Consider the following 20,638-nt stretch of genomic DNA (forward strand, 5'->3'; position numbering starts at 1 on the left):
TCCCCTGACTACCAAGTCTACCATCGCCTCCCACTCACGGTCTATATTACCCTACTTTATTACTTTTTTTTTTTTTTTTAGCTCCTTTGACTATCTGAAGTTGCCTACCACATTTATTTACTTGTTTATTTTTATATGTTTTTCCTTCAACCTTGAAAGTAAGACCCATGAACGGAGGGACCCATTGTATTTTCTCCATATCCTCAAGATACATCTTCCTGGCCAAAGATCTCCAGTTTTGTTTGGGCAGTTCAGGCACAAAGGAGACAAGGTTTCCGATTCAGAGGATGAAGATGACCTATTTAAGCCAATTATAATAATCCCATTACCTTTGCCAGTAATTGGTTTAAAGTAGGGGTAGGAAATGTTGCAATTCTCTTCCATATGGCCTAAGAAGATATCTGCTAAGTAACTTCAAGGTTTTCTTCCTTAATTAATTAGACACAAGGAAAAACCTTACCCTTCTTCCTGCCTTTGACTTGGCTGCATGAGGAAGTGATACTGGGAATGTGGTGCAGGGATGTTGTGTTGATTGGAGGGAAACGATGAGGAATGATAAAGAAAATGATCTCTGATATTCTTGAGGCACTGAATCAACTCTGAAACTACCTCTTCCAGACATCCTGTTATGTGAGATTTATTTTTAAACCCTGATCAATTAAACCATTTTCTATCTCCTGTCTTAATACCTGCCGCCAAAAGCATGACAAACTCCTAAGCCTCTGTTTCTTCTGTAACATTAACAGAAAATAGCGCCTACAATCTAGTGGATTCTTGGAGGGATTAAATGAGACAATGCAAGTAAAGGGCCAAAACAAACAAAATACACAAATGATAGCACTGCTGTCATTGTTAATATTAAAAAAATAACTTTCTATGGCAAAATTCCACAAGCTCTTCATGAAGTATTTAGGATTTTGTTTTACAGAAAACATGTATTTTAATCCTGTTTAAATAAAATCAAATTTAATAGAATAATGAATTTACCTAGCTTTCTTCTAACAGTGAAGTAGCTTTGGTTCTTTCTCAAGCCTGAAGTAGGTAAATAAAAGAAGATTCAAGCCAAATATCAGATCACTAAAGAAAAATAACCATATCAATTTCAGGCAAGAGCCTGTTTTGAGCACCAACTCCTCTCTGAGCTTACATGGACAGAGCCACATATAACTTTTCATCTACTATTCTTACCTTCACAAATATTTCATCAGTATTTTAATATGGTTTAGATTATACTAATTAATAATTAAACTATATTAGTTATTGGGGTGTCTAGGTGGGTCAGTAGGTTAAGCATCTGCTAGATTTCAGCTCAGGTCATTATCTCACGATTCATGAGATGGAGCCCCACATCGGGGTCTGTGCCAACAGTGTGGAGCTTGCTTGAGATTCTCTCTCTCCCCCTCTCTCTCTGTCCCTCCCCCACTCATTCTCTCTCTCTCTCCCTCTCTCTCTCTCTCTCTCTCCCCCCCTCAGTCCCTCTCTCTGTCTCTCTCAATAAATTTTATTTTAAAACTATAATAGGTATTAAAACTGTCTTATACTTACAATTACAAAAAAATCCTTAAAAACAGGGAAAAAAGGATAAAATATTATACATCAGTCTCTATAATTTTTTCTGTGCCGAACTATTTATATGATATTCCATGAAGCAAAATTAATGCAGATCAAAAACAGGAGATTGCCAGGTCATTGGTTCAAGCTCACTCCAGCTGAATTGTGATGTGAAATGCTATGATGGCTCATTACTGCTGGAAAGCTGTTTAGGTCCTAAATGAAATAGAATCATCAAAATTCTTAAAGTAAAATGTGAGAGTAGTTTCGTGACTACTAAAAGTGACACCAACTGAAGTTTCTCTTTTAAAGATGAACAGGAAATGAATATTAATTCTTTCATTGCGTCGGAACTGTCCAGGTGCTTCTGAGTCCAGATAAATTTTTAGTTGTATCAATATTCCAATAACATTATTATCCCCACTTTTCAAAAATCTTTAACTATTAACTTACTCTGACAAAAATTACCAGTTACCCATTATGACCAACCATAAATTTGGACAGCCTGCAAAGCTATTAAAAGTCACCTGGAAAAACCCTATTATTCCCTGGCTGGACCATTTTTCCACCTGTTTTTCAATGTCCTCACACAGTGAATAAGATAAACAGTTTGGGGGAGGTAAGAATAGCTTCTACTATTACTCTACCATTACTGAAAACAAGACATAAATTTTGATGGACCACTCTTCAGATCATTTTGGTAGTACACATAGGATTTTGGTATAACAGTCAAATAACTTTCACAGTCCTAGTCATATGAAGTTATACACAGATGTTAACAAAACCTTACATGAATAGATGTTAAATATGTAAAATATATACAAAATTGGATAAGCAAATTTTAAAATCTAAATCCAAGCACTTATTTTTTATTCCAAACTCTCTTCAGGTATTAACAAATATATCTTATTCTATTGCTCCAATGCTATTTTAAGTCCTTCCCTAGGGAAACAATAAGTTATTAATAAAATTAATATTTTAGCATGTTTACAGAGGTTCACGTATTACAATTACAAACTAACGTCACCAGCATGCAAATGTTTCATCATTCCCATACCAATGTCAAAGCAATAATGTACATTACCCTAGTAGAGAATATCACTACATATTTCAAAAATAAAATTATAATTATCTTCAATACATATTTTTAAGCTATATATTCTGAGAAGTATGATCATGTCTTCTAAATCCAGTACATTAACCCTCAATCCTAAGCCCCAACATTAATGTAACAGTTGTGATCTCTATGGAAAAAAAAGATTCTAAATTCAAAATTATTTTTTCCCAAAGTTTACTTTTAACTCTAACCTATTGGGTTGAAATGTTAATAAACCGCAACCTAAGTATTTCAACCCCTACCCACAGAATGTGTTTTAATTTTAAAACAACATAATTCTCTTTTCTAGTAATAATTGAGAATGTGAGATACCTTTGGTCCACTACTGCAGAGCAACTAAAATTTAACGATGTTTTCATCCTGATTTGGTTTTATATGGCGAGCTGGTTCTAAAGACTTTTCACGTTGCAGTGAAAACATACATTACAATATTAATACTATTTCTAAGAGCCAAAATAAATTTCTGGATAAACAATACTAAATTTTAACTCTCAACATCTTACATATTTTTTTCTTTAGGTTTGTTCCTTCAAAAATTGGTTTTTAGATTTTCCTACAATAATGGAAAACAGATCAATCAAAAGAAAAATTCTCATAGGTATCTGGAAGAAACATCCTGAGGATTGGGAAGGGGGAGTCAATAAAATACAGAAAATTTCATTCCCCAAAAGGCTTGATTGAACTATGTTAACTGCCCATCAATCAAGTTTCTGAAGAGATTTGTATAACTTCACTTGTCTTAACTTTATTTCTGTCAGAAAGGAAGAAAGAAAAAAAAAGTTTATATTTTTTTTAGGGGAGTAACAAAAAAAAAGAGAGAGGAACAAAATGATGCTGGCAGATACTAACTCCTATAAACACTTCACTATATGGAGCAGTATTTAAATGTTCATTAGACTTTAACCACTTAAAAATGAGCATATGGTATTTGTTTCTTGGTATATTCAACTAAGAAAAGATTCATAGTTGAAAAACCAAAGTTACTTTTCAGACAGAGACTCAGGTTAGATGCATAGCTTGATTTCTGTAGTTTCTCACAAGTTTACTTAATATGATGTCATTGTTTGTTTGGTATGTGCATCTTATGTTCAACTTTGCTTTATAGAAGATTCATCTCTCTGTTCTATTATATAATTTTATAAGATAAAATTAGTTTACGAGGAGAGTAGTATCACTACTCATCTATTTACAGGTGCCAGTTATTCTTTTAGTGGCAATGTGGCATACAGTGGGGCTTAAAGCTCAGTAACATTTCATACACCAATTGTTCACAGCTACAATGTCTTATCTCAAAACTTGAATGGTAAAACAAAATTCCTAGATGAAAAAAAAAAATGAACAAACATCTTTCATTATTTCAGGCTTCCAACTTTTTACTCTTAAAATTTCTATGCCTTGCCCACAGTCTGTCAAAATGGAAGTTATAAGCATCAAGGTGCACCTAAGGTTGAGAATTCATATGTGATTAAATTTCTAAAGTGTGTTATATATGATTATGTAATACTGTTCTCTAAACCTGTAGCATCCAACCCTAGATCAGGAAGGCAATCTGGTACACTGAAAAATGTATCTTTCAGCTTTAACCACAGGTTCTAAAGTTAGAGAAATCGTTGCTGGAAATCCAACTAGCAATGTGTCCCTGGGTCTTCTTATTTAATTAAAAACAAAACAAAACAAAACAAAAAACACTACTATGTTGCAGAATTGTTGGGAGAATTACAGAAAATATACAAAAAGCGCCAAGCACAGCGACAGGCACATAGAATAAGAAATAAATAATAATTACTGTTTTGTTGCCACTGGCTATTTTTGAAATACAACTAACCTAGAGAATGTAGAACTCAAACTTTCAAAGTCCCTATTTCGGAGGTCACTGAAATAATTTTTTTTTTTCCACACTGAAAGAAATTCCTTTGAGTCTAACATCTTCATTTATTCAACAGTATTTATTTGGTGCTTCAGACATATGAAAGCATTATTCTTAATGTCAAGGATACCTTAGAGAAGAAATTAGAAGCATCATCCCTTGCCCTCAAAAAACTTACATTTTAGAGGAAGCCAGACATTAGGCAAGCAATTACATAGTTACTTAATTACAATTGTGATCAGTGTTACAAAGAAAGCCTGATAAAGTGGGAAATGACCTAACAGGATCAGAATTTAAATTTCTATACAAACATCCCACCTCCCACCAAGGGTTTTCAATCACTCCATCTACAATTAAACCTAATCAAAATCTTTGTATACACATGATCTGTCCCATCTTTAAAACAACAAAATAAACAATTAACCTGACTCTGGCCATTTTTATATTCAGAACTATATACTGAAACTATACCTGCTATCTAAAACCTACAAATTAATTTCAAGTATTCCATATAGTGGGTTCTTAATGAAAGAGAAAGCAAAGATATAATAAGCAGTTGTCAGCTATCAGGCCATGAACTCATTAGAAAATGCATTTCCTGACACATTACAAAACCAGTATTTTCATATACATCCCATTATTCATTTTAACTCATTTGTAAGAATGTTTTTATTAAAATACTTACATATTTATAACTGAAAAACAAATTATGTCTGTGATTTTTAAGATCAGAACAATTCTAATTTCCTTACTAAAAGAGAACTCTTCTTTGCTCAGGTACCTTTTAAATATGCCACCTTATGTTTTATTTTTAATCTGGTAATATCCACTTTAAAGACAACTTCAAGATTCTCATCTTCAGAAGTTAGCACACCGTTGTACAACAGTGCCATTAAAGTCCCAAGTGAATAATAATAAAGGGGAAACTGAGAGATCAAATCAATGCTCTCATCAAAATGAAACTAAGTTTATTGTATGAAATAGAATCTACCTCAATGTTTGTCTTAGATTTAAACAGTGTTCACCCAGAAATTAATGCAACAACAATTAACTCAGAGCAGTCATTGTCAGTTCCCCAAAAGTGGCCTCTTCATCTATATATAGTTCATAAGGCAAGCTAGTCCAGGATTCCTGCTGCCAATTGTAATGAATGGAAGAAACATATTTAAATCAAATAGCACCATCTAGCAGAACCCTCACCACTTTGCTTACAAGAGTAGATGTTACTTGGTGTTCAGTTTGGTAGATTGGACAGCAAAAGTGGCAATTATTTTTCATGGCAGAATCACAGAATTAGGCTAGAAAGGACCACAGATACGTCACATTCTCATTTTTATCTCAGATAATATTTTTTTTTTTTTACAAAGTTATCAGGATACAGATTAGATTCAACTATTCCTGGAAACCTAACTAAAATCCATCATTACTTTGACTCTGAAATTCAACCACCCCGAAAGGTCTCAATACAGTTCAATTCCTTCACTCTCAGTAATATGAGATCCCAATACTCTGTAATCATTAAAACATCTTGTTTTTATCTTTTCAGGTCTATTATAACCAAATGATTAATGCACATAAATTGGGCTGTTATTTCAAAAGTTAAGTTCTAGTAACTGCTATTTCTTAACAAGGCTAGAATACTGTCTTTTGTATTTTTCATGGCACATCAACTAAATTCTAAATCTATCTCCTCAGAAAATACCTCTGGAAAACAAAACAAAACCAGCATCGCTCCGTTAATTTTGTTTGTTTTGCTACATCAAGGCCTGCCACCCCTAAATCCTACAGGAATTGTGTGTGTTGCTGCCAACACGAAGATTAGGAAACGTTCCCATCCCTAGGGCAAAAGAAACTTTCAGAAGCCTACTAACTCCCCAAAGCAAGGAGAGAAACTCGGTCGTCTCAGTTTTTGGTTTTTATTCAGGCAGCTACTTCCGAGCGCAAGGTAACCAAAGTAGCTCTTGAAAGATGCTCTCAGACTTTTCCCCCAGTCTGAACCCCCTCGGAAAGGCAGAGCGCGTTCAATGACAAGGATAAGCCTCAAACCTCAGAGTGGAGGTGGTTACTGGGAGTCACTGATCTGCTGCACAGAAAAGAGGGGTTCTTCCTCAGTGGTCACAGTCACTATTCGCTCTCATTTTTAGTAACAACCAAATCACCGTTACAAGTACGTAAGAATAGCAGCAAACAGCTCTGCTTCGCAGTGTGCCGTGACGGTGGCATCCCGGGACGGGAGGGGCTCTCTTCTCGCAGGCCTCCTCTGGGCTCCCACCGGAGTTAACACCTGTGTCTCCCCACTCAACGCTTCTCCCCTTCCGGCAAATCCCTTTTCGGACCACTGCTCCTAGCGCACCCCCAGACAAACCTCCTCCCGCCGGCCGCTGCAGCTCACACAACTCCCACTCCACGCGCCCCACGACCACCGCCCCTCGGGGGCCGCCCCGCCCGGTGCCGAGGCAGCCGCGGCCCCCAGACGTTTGGGAGGGAGGCGGCAAGTCTCCAAAAAAAGTTCTCCAACCGCCGCCACGGACTTGGGTCTGCTGCGACAGGCAGAAACACCAGCCTGCTCCAGCAGATCCCGCTCCTCGCCAGCACACTTTTCCTCCCCCAAGAACTCGGTCCTTCTTAGTCTCCCAAACTTCAGCGGCGCCCGACCACCCCGGTCCCGCTAGGCACGGGGCACCACGAACGCCCAGTCCCTCCGCGGGCTGGAAAAAGCCCGGACGCCCACCCAGCCCACGCCCGCACACGCCCTCCGCGCCCAGCGCGCGTCTCCGCGCCCCGCGGGGCCCCGCTCGGTCGCTCCGCGCCCGGTTTCCGCCCGCCGCGCGCCCGGCACCGCCGCCCTCGACTCGTCCGGCGATCCCGGCCCCAAATCCCGGCGCCGGAGCCCCGGCCGCAGCGCCCCTCGCGCTGCCTGCCCCGACCCCAGCCCGCCGCTCCAAACACCCACATTACCACCGCGAGCCCTCCTCCACGCAGCTGCCCCCTCCCGCCCCCTCCGCGACCCTCGGCAGCGCTCTGGGTCCCCGCAGCCCCGGACCCCAGCTCTAAAGTTACTTTGTGAGGAGGTGAACCCGTAGGTTATTTCCCCCAATCACCCAAACAAGTTTCCGTCCTCGGCACCAGCACCGCCACCGCCCCCCAGCACACTCGTTCCCTCCCGCCGGCAGCCCCCCAAGGCCGCCCGCCCCGCGCGAGCACCTCCTGGGAAACAGCCGCTCCCCGCACCGCACGCCCCCACCTCGCGTACCCCTCCCCCTGCCAGCCCACCCCCGGCTCTCCCCGGGCGGAGAGTGTCTGGGTCTGTGTGTCTCCAAGAGAGTGTGCGAGTGCGTGCGTGTGTGTGCGCGCGTGTGAAGGCGGAGGTGGGTGAGAAGCGGAGACACTTACTTCTCCCGGGCCTGGCTGTCGGACGGGACGGCGCTGCTGTTACTCTTGCCTTTGCCGTACATGCTTGTGCCGAGAGCAGCTCCCACTGTCACGCACCTGTCAACCCATCACAGCCTCCCCGGGAACAGCCCCGTCCCCATGGCGACCCACGCAGCCACCCCCACTATTGGCCGCCCCACGCTAAAGCTCCGCCCCCTTCGCCCAGGCAACGCGCGAGACTGACAGGCCTCCTCCTCCCTCCGGCCTTCCGAAGCGCGCGGTGGCGGCTACAGCCTAAGCGGCAGTCTCCTCCCTCCTTCCCTCCCTCCCGGGTTCCCTCCCTCCTTCCCTCTCCGCTCTCCTCCCTCCTCCCGCTCTCTTTCCCCCCTCCCCCCTCCGAACCCCGGCGCAAGGGGGGAATTAGAAACTGCTCTAGAAGGATTTTAAACAACTGGCTGTTCTCTCTGCCGCCGCCCCTCCCCCCGCGCCGCCCGCGCTCGGCTCCTCACTGGAGAGAAGGCGCCGGGAGGAGGGGAAAGTGCGGCCTGGAATCGCTGGTAGGAGCCGGCGGAGCTGGAGCTGTGGCGGCCCCAGACTTTGGGGCGCCCGCCGAGTACACAGACAGACATACGGCCCCAGCTTTCGTGGGAGCCCCCACCTGCTCCTCTCCTGTCTGTGAGCCCGCGCCAGTACCCTGGATTGATCTCTACAGCCCTCAGCCGTTCTCCCTGGGGTGTCGACCCCCCTCCCCCGTCCCCCCACCACGCCCTGCTCCCAGAGGGCCGCAGGCAGGGGACACACGCGCAGTTCCCTGAACCTTCTGTTTGAGCGACCCAGAGCGTCTCGCCTTCCCTCCTGGGTAGAGATTGTCCCTCCCGCCCTCGGCGGGCGCCGCTGGGGTGGCGTCGCCTCGCCCCCGGGGCCGCACCCTGCTTCCCTGGGGAACACCCTGCCTCAGGCCTGCCTCCCCTCTTTAGAGGTGAGCCTCCCCCTCCCAAAATGGCCCAGTGATTCCTGGGGACTCACTGGCCCCCTACCCTGGCCCCTGCACGGGACCCTCGAAGCTCTGTGGCACGCCATGCAACAGCTCCCTTGCCAGAAATGCTGCAGAAAAGGGCCCCAGGCATTCCCACCTGGCCTGGTTTTCCAGCCTTGGTCGGTGATGCCTACTCATCCTAACCTTTGAAGTGGAAAGGGCCCCAGATGGCCTTTAAAGACAGCTCAGCTGTTGTCCATCAGAGTAGGCCCCAACCCTCCTTCAAGGTGTACAAAATTGTGCCAGAGCTGAAAGGCTGCCTGAGAATATTTCTGGATCAAAGCCCCTAATCCCATTTCAGTAAATGTGCAGAAAGTTTCTGTAACACAATCTGGTTCCCGATAGAACTCCATCCTTTATCTTGTGGAGATCCTTGGATGCAAAATCAGAGTGCAAATGGGGTTAGAAAGAAGACATGGGCATCAAATAAGGAGTGACAGAGGAAGATGGGTGCAGGTGGGGGTCAGACTGGGGGAAACATCAGGAAAGGGTGAATAGACATGGAACGGCTATGGGAGGGGAAAGGAAATAGGATTTAAATGGGGAAAGCTACCTTTCTGTTTCTCACAGAGCTTTAAGCTTTTAGTAGTAGGACCCTAAAAATGCTTATGGAGATACAAAGATAAATGGAATGGAAAGAAATGGGCTTTATGACCAACATCAGCAAGTGATAGGAATGAAACATCAACAGAAGGTTAAGGAAGGGCAGTTAGTAATAAAGAGACTCAGAAGACAGATTGGCAACCAAACATAAATCAAAAACTGGAAAAAATGAAGAAAAACCCGCTATTCTAGTGTTAGAGAAGTTTTTTTGTTTTGTTTTTTTAATTGGAAAAGGTAAAGTGTAAAAAGGTAGGAAAGAAGAATAAAAGAAATAGGATTAAATGAAACCATAGAATATGATAGCAAAAGATGGCAAAAACAATAAAGGACCTAAGTTACTATTGAAGGATGCAAGAAAAATAAAAGTGCTGTTATTAAAAGGACAAAAATCCATCCCATAGAAGAATGAAGAAAGTGAGAAATCACATAGGCTTACGTTGATTAATTTCCAAGGGAAGTAATTTGCCATTTCTAATTCAAAATCCCCCTTTCTGTTTACAATGAACTATAGTGATTTGGTGGTGGAGACATGACATTCATGGACTCAGAAGAACGGGAAGGAGTGATGCTGAGTGAGTAACTCTCTCTTTTAATGAACTTTTGCTCAAAGTGCTCACATGTGTGTAAGGCTGCCACTCTTTACAGAGTCTACCTTCAGAGTTAACATATATAATTTGTTGTTCAGTTATCAACTTTCATTGGCTTTAACCCAGAAAATTAGCATCTCAAAGCTCCATGACCCATAGAACACTCCCTATAAGGGACTGCTTTGAGAATGCTGTCAAGGAGGGAGCTATGGCAGCTGCCAATCCATGCCCACACCTGGACTAAGGTAAGGTTTCCATTAAAGATCAAGAGTGGGCTTTGTACTGTTATCTAAAAACAAATTCGTTATTATCCTTGCACTAGTGTTGGGATTCTCTATGGTTCTCAGTCATGGCACATTAGAATTGCCCTAAGAGGATTTATTTTTTGTCGGGTTTTGTTGGTTTGGTTTTAAATACAAGTTTCTGGGACATCCCCTGCACCGCCCCCCCCCCCAACTAACTCACTCAGAAACTTTGTGGATGGACCCTGGCCTCTGTATTTTTTTGTAAGCTCCAAGTGATTCTTATATGTAATTAAGACTGCTTAACTATGCTCTTCAGTGTCCATTTAAAGACAGCCAATAAACACAATCAGATCTCAAAGCAAGATTTTTAGGTTGTGGCTATACACAGCAGACGACCCTCCCTACATAAGGCATTAAGACATCTTTACAGTGGACTTTACTTTCTACCCACTGAGCCAACAGATTTGTTAATAGGATGAAAATGTATGACCACATGTGATCTTATAGCACAAGACCACAAATAGCTATGGTTTAATTTACTATTTCCTAAAGAGAAAAGAAAACAAGAGAAGCTGTTTCCTGTCTACTGCTGCAATGTATTCATTTGATTGGTTTTCACCCACATTTATTACATGGAAAAGTCCTTTGAGTAATGACATATTTTCTGATATTTAAGAAATAAATAAATTGTAAATCTGCACAGTAGGGTGTGGAATTCAGAATAATATGGTTGGTTTTAGTATCCAGAAAGAATAAAATGCGAAAAGGTCTTAGTTCAGAACTTGCCAAGTTAATGTCAGAGTTAACTTTACAAGAACGTTATTATCCAACAAATAACACTAAGTGAAAACATGACTATCCCTATACGTGGTAACCTTAAAGCTTCAGTAGTAATCAAATCAATTGTCATTAAAACATTTCAGCAGCTATCTGAACCATCTCTATTTTATTTTCTTGTTAATGTTTACACATGTAAATAAAATGCTTCTTTGCCCTTGTTCAAATTATTTTGAGTACAAAGAGTGTTCTTTGCATCAGCAACTGTATCTCGTGGGGCCAATATTGTAATTAATGAGATTTGAAACACATATTCACAGCCAAATTTGAGATCCCAGACACAGAATTGAAGATCCATTGTCTGTTTGTTTTCATTTTTAAGAAAGGAGAAGACAGGAGATTTAAGTCTTCCTGTAAATAACCACAATATATTTTTTAGAAGTTAATCGTTTTTTTTTTTTTAACCTCACACATAAGGCCGATTAATCTGGGGGGGCTGGAAGAGAGAAAGAGAGTGCTGACTAGCTGAGCCACCAGAATGAAACACATGTATTTGAGGGGTTTTTTTTTTCTTATTCTTTCAGATATAGAACACTACAATTACTCAATCATTAGGTCTTTCTCCCCTGCCCTGGTTTTGTTTGTGTACAAATGCACAATTTTCTCTTTTTGGAAATTGCATCTTATTCTCGGAAGTCTTTATCATTTTAAAATAGGCAGTTTGTATACCACCCTGCTCTAGATTAACTATGCATTTCTTTGATCCTCATTTTTTCTATAAAACATTAAGGTTAATAATGTCCATATTCTTATAGTGCATGGAACTTTAGAAAAGATTTCCCTTTGCTATATAGAACAAAGAGGCTACCTCTTTAAGTTTAAATAGAAACTAATGGTGAATTTAATTATTTGCATCACAGAGTATACTTAGCATGTTAACTTGAAAAAAAACACTTAGAGTAGAAAATGTTTAGAAAAATTAAAATAAACATTGAAATGTATTAAAATTAATTTTCTTGTTCTGGGGTAATTTTTTCAAAGGCCGAAAATTTTCTATTATTAATTTGTTTCATAAACTAGTTTATGAAAAATATCTTACATTCATATCACTTTTCATTTCAAATCATTTAGCAGATATCTGTTTGTGAATAGTCATTACACCTGTTAATTAGATTTTCCTAACCAGCTTTTTTAACTGGGTAAACTGAGTCCTAGAAAGATTTATTAGCATGATCTGATCCATAAAGAGAACAGAACTCGTTCCAGGATGAGAACTCTGTGTTCCTGGCTGACAGTACTGTTCTCAGACCACGGAGCCGCACCTCTTTCTCTCAGAAGTGACTATTCCACAGAGGAATGTGAGCAAGCTCTGAGATGTTTGTCACTCAAACTACTGTATGAAACTTCACTCCCAGGCAGAACAGACTAGCATGCTTAGATTCACAAACTGCTTACATGCCATGTACCAAAGTAATTGAATGAATAGAGTCATTACAACTGTAATACTATGCAACGTGGTCTCTTATACCAGAATAATAAATGAAATGGGGCCTCAAATTAACATTATTTGACACACTGTTATTGGTTTAACATCAGTTAATCTGAGGCAATGACTGTTTTCTTAACCTATTGCCCTAGATTTTTAAAATCCCAATTTAGCTATACATAAACATTTACCAATGGGTTAGGAGAGACTGTACAGATCTACTGGTTCTAAACCGTTCCATCTCTAGAGTGCCTAGTCTTTTTTAGCACCATCAAGATTTCAAATTTAATAACTTAGAAAAAAATAATCCTGATATAAAAAATTGCACATAAGCTGAAGATGATGAAAAATGAAAAAAAGTGGGGCTACCATGTATTGCAATTTCACACACTTTAGCACATTTTGCAAAACAAATCCCGAGTGTTGCAGTGTTCACTGGCTGGCTTTTTGTCATTAAATGTTGAAAGTTATGTAATAGAAAGTGTGCCAAAGAGTGTTCTTTATTCAAAAGTATTACTATTTTTTCAGTGCATTCCTAAATCTTCACAATGGTTTTTCACCTACTAAGGTTATGCCAATATGATGTCTTTGCACTCTTGGATTTGACAAAGGCCCCAGTCTCATGAAGGAGGCTGTGAACATTCCAGACAGTGTCATTTCCTCCTGTTAGAAATGGAAACATAGGGGGAAAAATAACTACTCATTTGTTTTTCATTATTTTCCAACATTATTGGGTCCTCTCAACGAAGTATGTCAAAAAAAGAAGGTGATAAATTATTCCACTATTATATTTTATTTATCTTGAAATAGTTTGACTATAAGGGGTTAAGATACATATTTTAACCTCTTTAGCTGTATTAAAAATATGTTTAAGACAAGGACTGAATTGGGGTACCTGGTCACTTAAGTGTATGTTGATTTCAGCTCAGGTAAAGGTCTCACGGTTTGTGAGATTGAGCCCTGTGTTGGGCTGTGTTGGCAGCGAGGAGCCTGCTTAGGATTCTCTCTCTCCCTCTCTCTGCTCCTCCCCCACTTGCACACACTCAGGCTCTTTCTTTCTCTCTCTCAAAAATAAACAAACATTAAAAAAAAAAGGCACTGAATATAGCCATTGCCAATAATAAGCAGGGTCATGTATACTTGTCAAAGATACAGAAGGTACTTACATTTTATTTATTTTGGTGTGCTCAAAAAGTCTTTGAAACCAGTTGGGCTCCTTCTATATATTCCAGTATCTGGAGATTTGTAAGTATTCTGTGGTGGCAATTGCTACCTGTTAGCATCATCATCATTAGATTATACATGTATAAACCAGATTCCTCGTCAGACACATAATTCTATAATCTTGTTATCATCAGCTTTTCAAACTCTCCAGGTGTTTTTCCTTGGACCTAAATTCTTGAAGCAGAGGATAGACAGATTCCCTGCCACATGGTGCTGAGCTATTGACTACTGCATGGCAAATCTCCATTAGCCTCACTCAGCTTCTAAGATCCAAGTTGTCTGTGGTATTGGGGGCCAGTGTTAAGAAAGCTAAGAAAGAATACATTTTTGTGATATGGTCTGCTACTACTCTGCTTACCTTCTACCCTGTCTTCCCTCTAACACTCATGGGAGTTTTACTTCTTTGAGGATAACCTTGATCACTGTCTATAGTCCTATGAACACTACTTAGGGCTAAAGTTGTTGCTTTGCTAAGTTCGTTGCTCTGAGTTAAGGAGAATTGTGGCCAAGGATGCTGACCCATGGAATATTGTTCTTTGGCACAGTGTTTGAGGCTGAGGTGCCCAGAAATTAGAGTCTTTAGCAATACTGTATACGTTTACTCTGGCTTTTCTGTCTGGTTCTTCTAGGAAGGAAGTAGACAAACAGCTCACTCTGTTAATGAAAGTAGGTAGTCTGCAGAGAAGGGTGGCCAAGGAAGAATCCAGTTCTGGGCACCTTCACCCACCCCTCTGGAAGAGTTATCCCCATATCCCAACTTTCTTGCACTGCTTCCGTTGTTCTTGCCTTGGCTCTTGTGCCTTTTTAGGAGGTACCAGCTCTGTTGTCTAGTTTGGTTGTTTTCTTCATTTTAAAGGAGCATTTGTTGTTTGTGGCACAAGGAGGCATATGTCACATACATGTCTCAGGAACCTTCTAAAGACCTTCACTAAAGGGCTGTGAGAGGAGGCGGAGGAGAGGGGGAAGAGATGGGCAACAGAACTACATCTCTGCAGCTTCTAGCCTGTGTTGGTTGTTCCAAAGGGTTTTACCACATAACCTCCCATCTTTCCATTCCTTCTTTTACCTGTTCTGTCTTCCCTCTTCCCATTCTTTTCCCCCCAATCCCTGACAAAAGGACAAAGGTGAGAGAAATAGGGAAGTTTCGTGGAAACATATTAGATTGCAAATATATGAAACTGCTATTTTTGTAAGTCAAAAATGTTGACTGCTTAACAGTGTTACATAGTTCAACTTCAACTATGCAAGAATTTCAGTTCTTGCAAGCCACATCACAGACTTCTTAGGTATTAACAACACTAATATTTATCAAGCTTTATAATATGCCAGGCGCCAAGTGCTTTACACAGAGTATCTCGCTCAGTGATCTTTGTAATTCTTAGAGGTAGGTTTTATTATTCACATATTTTGCTGGTTCACACAACTAGTGAATGATGGGATTGTAATTCACATCCATGCAGCCTATCTGTTCAGGCCTTCTCAGAATCCAATACAGAGATCCTTCCAACCACTCTTGCCCCTTAATATTTACTCTTTCATGTACTCAATTCTAGAAATGCAAGCTTCTTTGTGAATTCAGGTTGGATTAAATACAGGCAAGACCACTCAAGCAGGGTTTATGGGATCTTACTTCAGCATGGTAAGCGGCAGTGAATTCTGTTCTTACACCTAAACATCCTGATTAGGCAAAATCAGAAACACCAAGCCACACCCTGCTTTATTTCAGCCTTGGACTTTATCAAGTACATCATTTCCTCCCATTTTGACTATTGTAAAGTAAATACCTTGGCTTATTGTAGGATATTAAAAGAAGAAGTGATTTGGTATGAATCTATTTCTCTTCTGATATTTAAAAGAGATACATATTCTCTGTATTCCTACTAGATTGCTCAATTCATGTCTTCTTTCCAATCTTCACCTTGTTCATTTCTCTTTCAGTTAATCACATTTCCCAGATCTAGGTGGCTCTGAGATCTGTAGTGGATAAAACCCGAAAACCAAGATCTTTGTTTTAATTCACATTCTGCTTAGGTTAAGGGAGACCTGGATCACTGGGTCACATCACCATCCAGTCACCGGATCACTATAAATATGTGCCCTACCTCTGGAAATGATCACAAACTGTCTCCCTGCATCTAAATAAGTAGATTGCGATTCCTTTGAGGGTTGTGTTTTGTTGTTGTTTTGGGATTTTCTCCCCCCCAGTGTGGGTTGTTTCCTGGTAGATTATTGTATTTCATGTTACCTTTCTTTCTCTTCTTTGTTTTGTTTTGTTTTGTTTTGTTTTGTTTTGTTTTTTTGGCTTCACTTCCTCCTTCTATTGTTGTAAATGTCTTTTTCCTCTCATCACTTTTCCTGTTGCCTTTCCAATTGGGTGGGGCCCCCATCCAATTCACTCACTATCTGGCTCTAGAGTATCTTTAGTCCCAGGGGAAAACAATCTTGTGCCAAATAGTTAGAATCCCTGGGGCATCAGAAGAAAGATCCCAGAGACTAAGTATCCCTAAAATTTTCCTTTATTGATTTTATGTTAGAATGAAATCCAAGGATGCCTAATTAGGGGGAAAAAAATTCATCCTTTTGGCCTCCTATTCCCAGACCATTCTGAACTCTGACAGCACCAACATCCATCAAATCAAACAATGAAATCAACTTTGGTTACTTAGCATAATAGAAATAAACTTGTAATATTCTATTAGTGAAGGATCAATGTCTCCTGTCTTGAAAATAAACATCAGAGCTTGGCCTCAACATTTATGTAGCAGCAGGAGACCATTATTTTGTGGCAACATTCGATTACATTGACATCAAGACAGATTTATTAAATTAATAAATAGTACATGATTTTCAGCCTTTCATTTCCAACCGTCACCACCACCCCACTCCTCAAGGTGATCTTCTGAAATCCTTCATCCTTATTATCTATGACCTCTATTTCCTTTTTGTTGTTTGTCATTTTATACTCAAATTAATATTTTTAGTATCTATTTTTTCGGATGGAAATTTTTAATTGGTTATTAAGAAGAAAGCTAATAATGAGAATCATCAAATTATTAATTGTTAAAATATTTTAGTGGTGTAATATTTGAAAAGGAAGTATTTCAGATATGCTTTTCAGAGTTCTGAATGTGGCTAATAACAAAAGGCCACAACTTCTGCTGTCTCTTCCTCTAACTTTCAACCTCAGGGCCTTTGCCCTGGCTGTTTCCTCTGCCTGGAACGTTCTTCCTTCTGTTCTTTGCATGGCTGTTTTTTTTTTCTCATACTTAAGTCTGCTGGAATGTCATTTCCACAGAAAGGTTTTCTCTAAGAGTCCTTTTTAAAGTGCTTATTCCCCCATCCTCAGTCACTGTTCCTCCTGCTGCTCTGTTTTATTTTCTTTTTAATCACATGTCATATTTGAAAATGTCCATGATTTGAATTACTCTGTTGGCTTGCATAGTCCATGTGGGCAGTCGTCTTATCCTTCTTCTCATACTAGATCTCTATGTCTTAAGACCTGGAACAGTACCAGATACCCAGCAGCACTCACTAAACAAATGTTCATGGACTGACTGGATGGATGAATGAATGAATGAATGAATGAATAAATAAATGAATGAATCTAATAAAACAGTCATACATGAGTAACCTCAGATCCTAGCTCACTTAAATATTTGCAACATGCAATCTTTCCAGCCCTCTGCCCTACCGCTCCAATGCAGGGGATCCTTATATTTTTAGAAACAATAGTGATTGGACAGAGAGTACCAGCACACCTTCAGATTTTAGGCTTCTGCTCTTACTCCAATTTATTGTTCCAGCATCTAAATCAATTTAGCAGAATCTTGGTGAGCAGGACATGAGAGAGAGAAGTATTTTCTCCTCTTTTGTATCTCCACAGATGTAACTTACTTAGAGTTCCAAGTGGCTTAATGTTGCTGACAATAAGGAAACAAGTAGCACATAGTCAGCAGATTAGTTTTCAGTAATAAGCTTTCATTATGTTACTCTCCTACTCAAAAACCTCAATGCCTCCTCACTGCCTATAGGATAACTTTCTCTCCCCTCAGATTTTAATCTAATCTGATCCATCAGTACCTACAGCCTTCACTATGTTGTAGTTATTTATGCATGTCTGTCTTCCCTACCAGAGTATATATTCCTTGAAAACAGCCTCTTCATTCACAGACGCTTATAGAATACCTACATGTTGAGCCTTATATGAGCCTTATATGAATATATGAATATATTGTTGAAAAAGATGTTTCCCTGCTTTCAAGCCCTACAATTCCTACCCCAGTTTCTACTTTGCCTTTGGGAAATGATTACTAATGTTTCTGGAATTAAATTTTAGTTCCAGTAGCTGCAGTCTAAAAACCTGGATTTGGATTCCCTGCTCCATTATTAGCTGTGTGATCTTAGCCAAGTCGCTTAACTTCTCAGTGTCTCAGTTTTATCAGTTGCAAACTGAGATGTTACTACTGTATGTTAGGGTTATAATGAGGAATGAATGAGAAAATGCACATACTGGGTCTAGCAAAGAGCTTGGCATATCATACGTGCTTAGCGAATGTTTTCTTCCTCAGAGTTCGGGCGTGCCCTTTGTGGTCTGTTACTTTTCAAATATACCTGGCACATCTGTCAACACTGTATTACTTCATATCATATCATGAGTACTATGAGTTCCTCTTGCCTTGCATGACTTTCCCTAGTCCTATCCAATTCTTAACTCCTTTGAAAGACATTCTCTGCTCTTATAATTACATCACACATAATAAGTGGCCTTTTACTAGAACTTAACAGTTCCTGGGTCTCATCTCTGAAATGAGTATAACTGTAAGGATAATAATTGTGATTCTTCAGCAGAGCCCAAGATGGTCCTATATTGATAGCATGCATCTGCTATCTCTTATCTGAATTTAGTAACTAGAAAACGTGATGCCAAATTCAACAGCTTCTGTCTTGGTTGCAGTTGGTCACTGTGATGACGTCATTCCAAGTTTCGTGGATTCAAGGGTGAAAACAAGAATTTTGATGCCATTTAGTCAAATCTGCAAAGAAGGATGTTCCACAGTGTTCCTTAATCTCAGTGAAGAAACTCTTATCTTTAACTGTTAATACAATGTTAAGTACTTTTCCTCATTGAATTGACAATGCAATGGGAAAAAAATTAAGTCATCCTCCTCCTCATAATAAGCCTGCATATACTTCAAGACCGTCATCAAGTAATCCTCTTCTCCCAAATGAACAATCAAAATATTTATTTGCATAGCTAATATCACAGACGGTCTAGGCAAATAGACAAAGTCTCTCTCCTGTGAATACTATTAGCTTGTAGTTCATGGTTTAGGCAACTGCTTTAGAGTGAAATAAAATCTTCAGAGACTTCTACTGGTCAATCAACACTTAAAATGTTTTTCTAAGCTACTCCTGGTAATTGGAATCTTTTAAGCATTTGTTAAAGGTAGAATGGTAATACTTAAAACAGTAGCAGTATAGTCATCCACTCAACAAGCATTCATTGAATACCTACCGTATGTAGTATAGAGCAACATAGTATTTTGCTAAGCAATAGGTGGGGGTGATGGAAGAATCTGTTAGAAGCAGTAGCCACCGTAAAGAACTTAAAAGAAAGACACAAAGCTTTGCTAAATACTTACCATGAGCCAGGCACTGCGCTAAGTGCTGAGGATGCACATTTAAAGTTTCTTTGAGGAGCTCATAATCTAGAGAGGAGTATACCAGCCTTATATTTCAATATGGCATTTTAAGTGTTATGAAGGATGTTAGTGGCACTGGGTATTCTGGGTCATGGAGGACTACTTCTACCTGGAGTTTGCTTGACAGGTGAGAGGAGCCTGGACTAAGGAATAAAGCTTAGCTAAATTAAAATAATAATAATAATAATAACAACCTAAAAAATAACACAGGGAAGGGCATTTCAACAATGGGAGCTACGTATACTAAGGCAGAAGAGAGATCATGCACATTCCAGAAGCTACAAGGAATTTGCCTGTAGTGGGAAGACTGGAGACTGTTGTGGAGATAAAGCTGGCGAGTCAGCAAAGACTGATTCATGAAGAGTTTTGTATGAGCACTATGAAAAAGACTGGGCTTTAAATCCTTGAGTAGCCTTGGGAAGCCACTAGAGGATTTTAGGCAGAGGAATTACCTGATCAGATTTGTAATTTAGAAAAATCACTCTGCCTTTGTGTGAAGGAGAGATGGGAGAGTCAATGGAGGCAGGGAAGTGGAGGGGTTATTACAAGGATCCAGGTGGTAACTGATGCAGGAAGGACCCAAGCTAGGTGCAGTAAGGAATGGAGAAGAGAGAATCACATATGACATAGAGATGGAGAAAAAGGAGAACTGGGACTACTGTGTATACATTTCATAAGATCGGGCAAAGATTATCTATTTGACCATCTTCACATATCTTTCACATAGACAAGGACAGTTTACTCCATATACTGCATGTACAAGTCCTTTAACTATAAATTACTTAATGTGATAAAACCAACTTTATTTTTCAGTGAGAATACATCTTTTCAATAACAATGGAAGTTGTTGGGGAAATCAGCATTTTTATTTCTTTTCTTCAGGTTTTTTTTTTTTTAAGTTTATTTATTTTGAGAGAGAGAGAGAGAGCATGTGCGTGACTCAGGTGCCCCTCTCTTCAGGTTTCTAATGTATAAAGAGCTTCCTAGAATTCCTCCCAACAAACTCCCAAACAGACAAAAATAAACCAAAAATTAGAACCACAACCAAACCAAAGAAAAATTATTTATTTA

General features: G+C 39.9%; 2 protein-coding genes across 7 annotated transcripts in view; one reads left to right on the forward strand and one right to left on the reverse strand.

The window, feature by feature from the left end:
- The window catches only part of SSBP2 (single stranded DNA binding protein 2), a 313,722-nt gene extending 304,626 nt beyond the window's left edge, over positions 1 to 9,096 (reverse strand). Inside the window, exon 1 of one of the 5 annotated variants that reach the window (XM_045497122.1) lies at positions 9,041 to 9,096. In XM_045497122.1, coding sequence (XP_045353078.1) covers positions 9,041 to 9,081 — 41 coding nt within the window. In that variant the 5' untranslated portion in view covers positions 9,082 to 9,096. Of the gene's footprint in view, positions 1 to 7,928; positions 8,220 to 9,040 lie in introns of those variants that run through there. The other 4 variants (XM_045497123.1, XM_045497124.1, XM_045497120.1 and 1 more) reach the window with 4 other exon arrangements.
- The window catches only part of ATG10 (autophagy related 10), a 445,276-nt gene continuing 432,940 nt past the window's right edge, over positions 8,303 to 20,638 (forward strand). Inside the window, exons 1-2 of one of the 2 annotated variants that reach the window (XM_045497134.1) lie at positions 8,303 to 8,886; positions 10,058 to 10,122. The gene's annotated coding sequence lies outside the window, so the exon portion shown is untranslated. The remainder of the gene's footprint in view (positions 8,887 to 10,057; positions 10,123 to 20,638) is intronic. The other variant, XM_045497135.1, reaches the window with a different exon arrangement.

The sequence above is a fragment of the Leopardus geoffroyi genome, chromosome A1, assembly GCF_018350155.1.
Source record: "Leopardus geoffroyi isolate Oge1 chromosome A1, O.geoffroyi_Oge1_pat1.0, whole genome shotgun sequence".
Lineage (NCBI taxonomy): Eukaryota > Metazoa > Chordata > Mammalia > Carnivora > Felidae > Leopardus > Leopardus geoffroyi.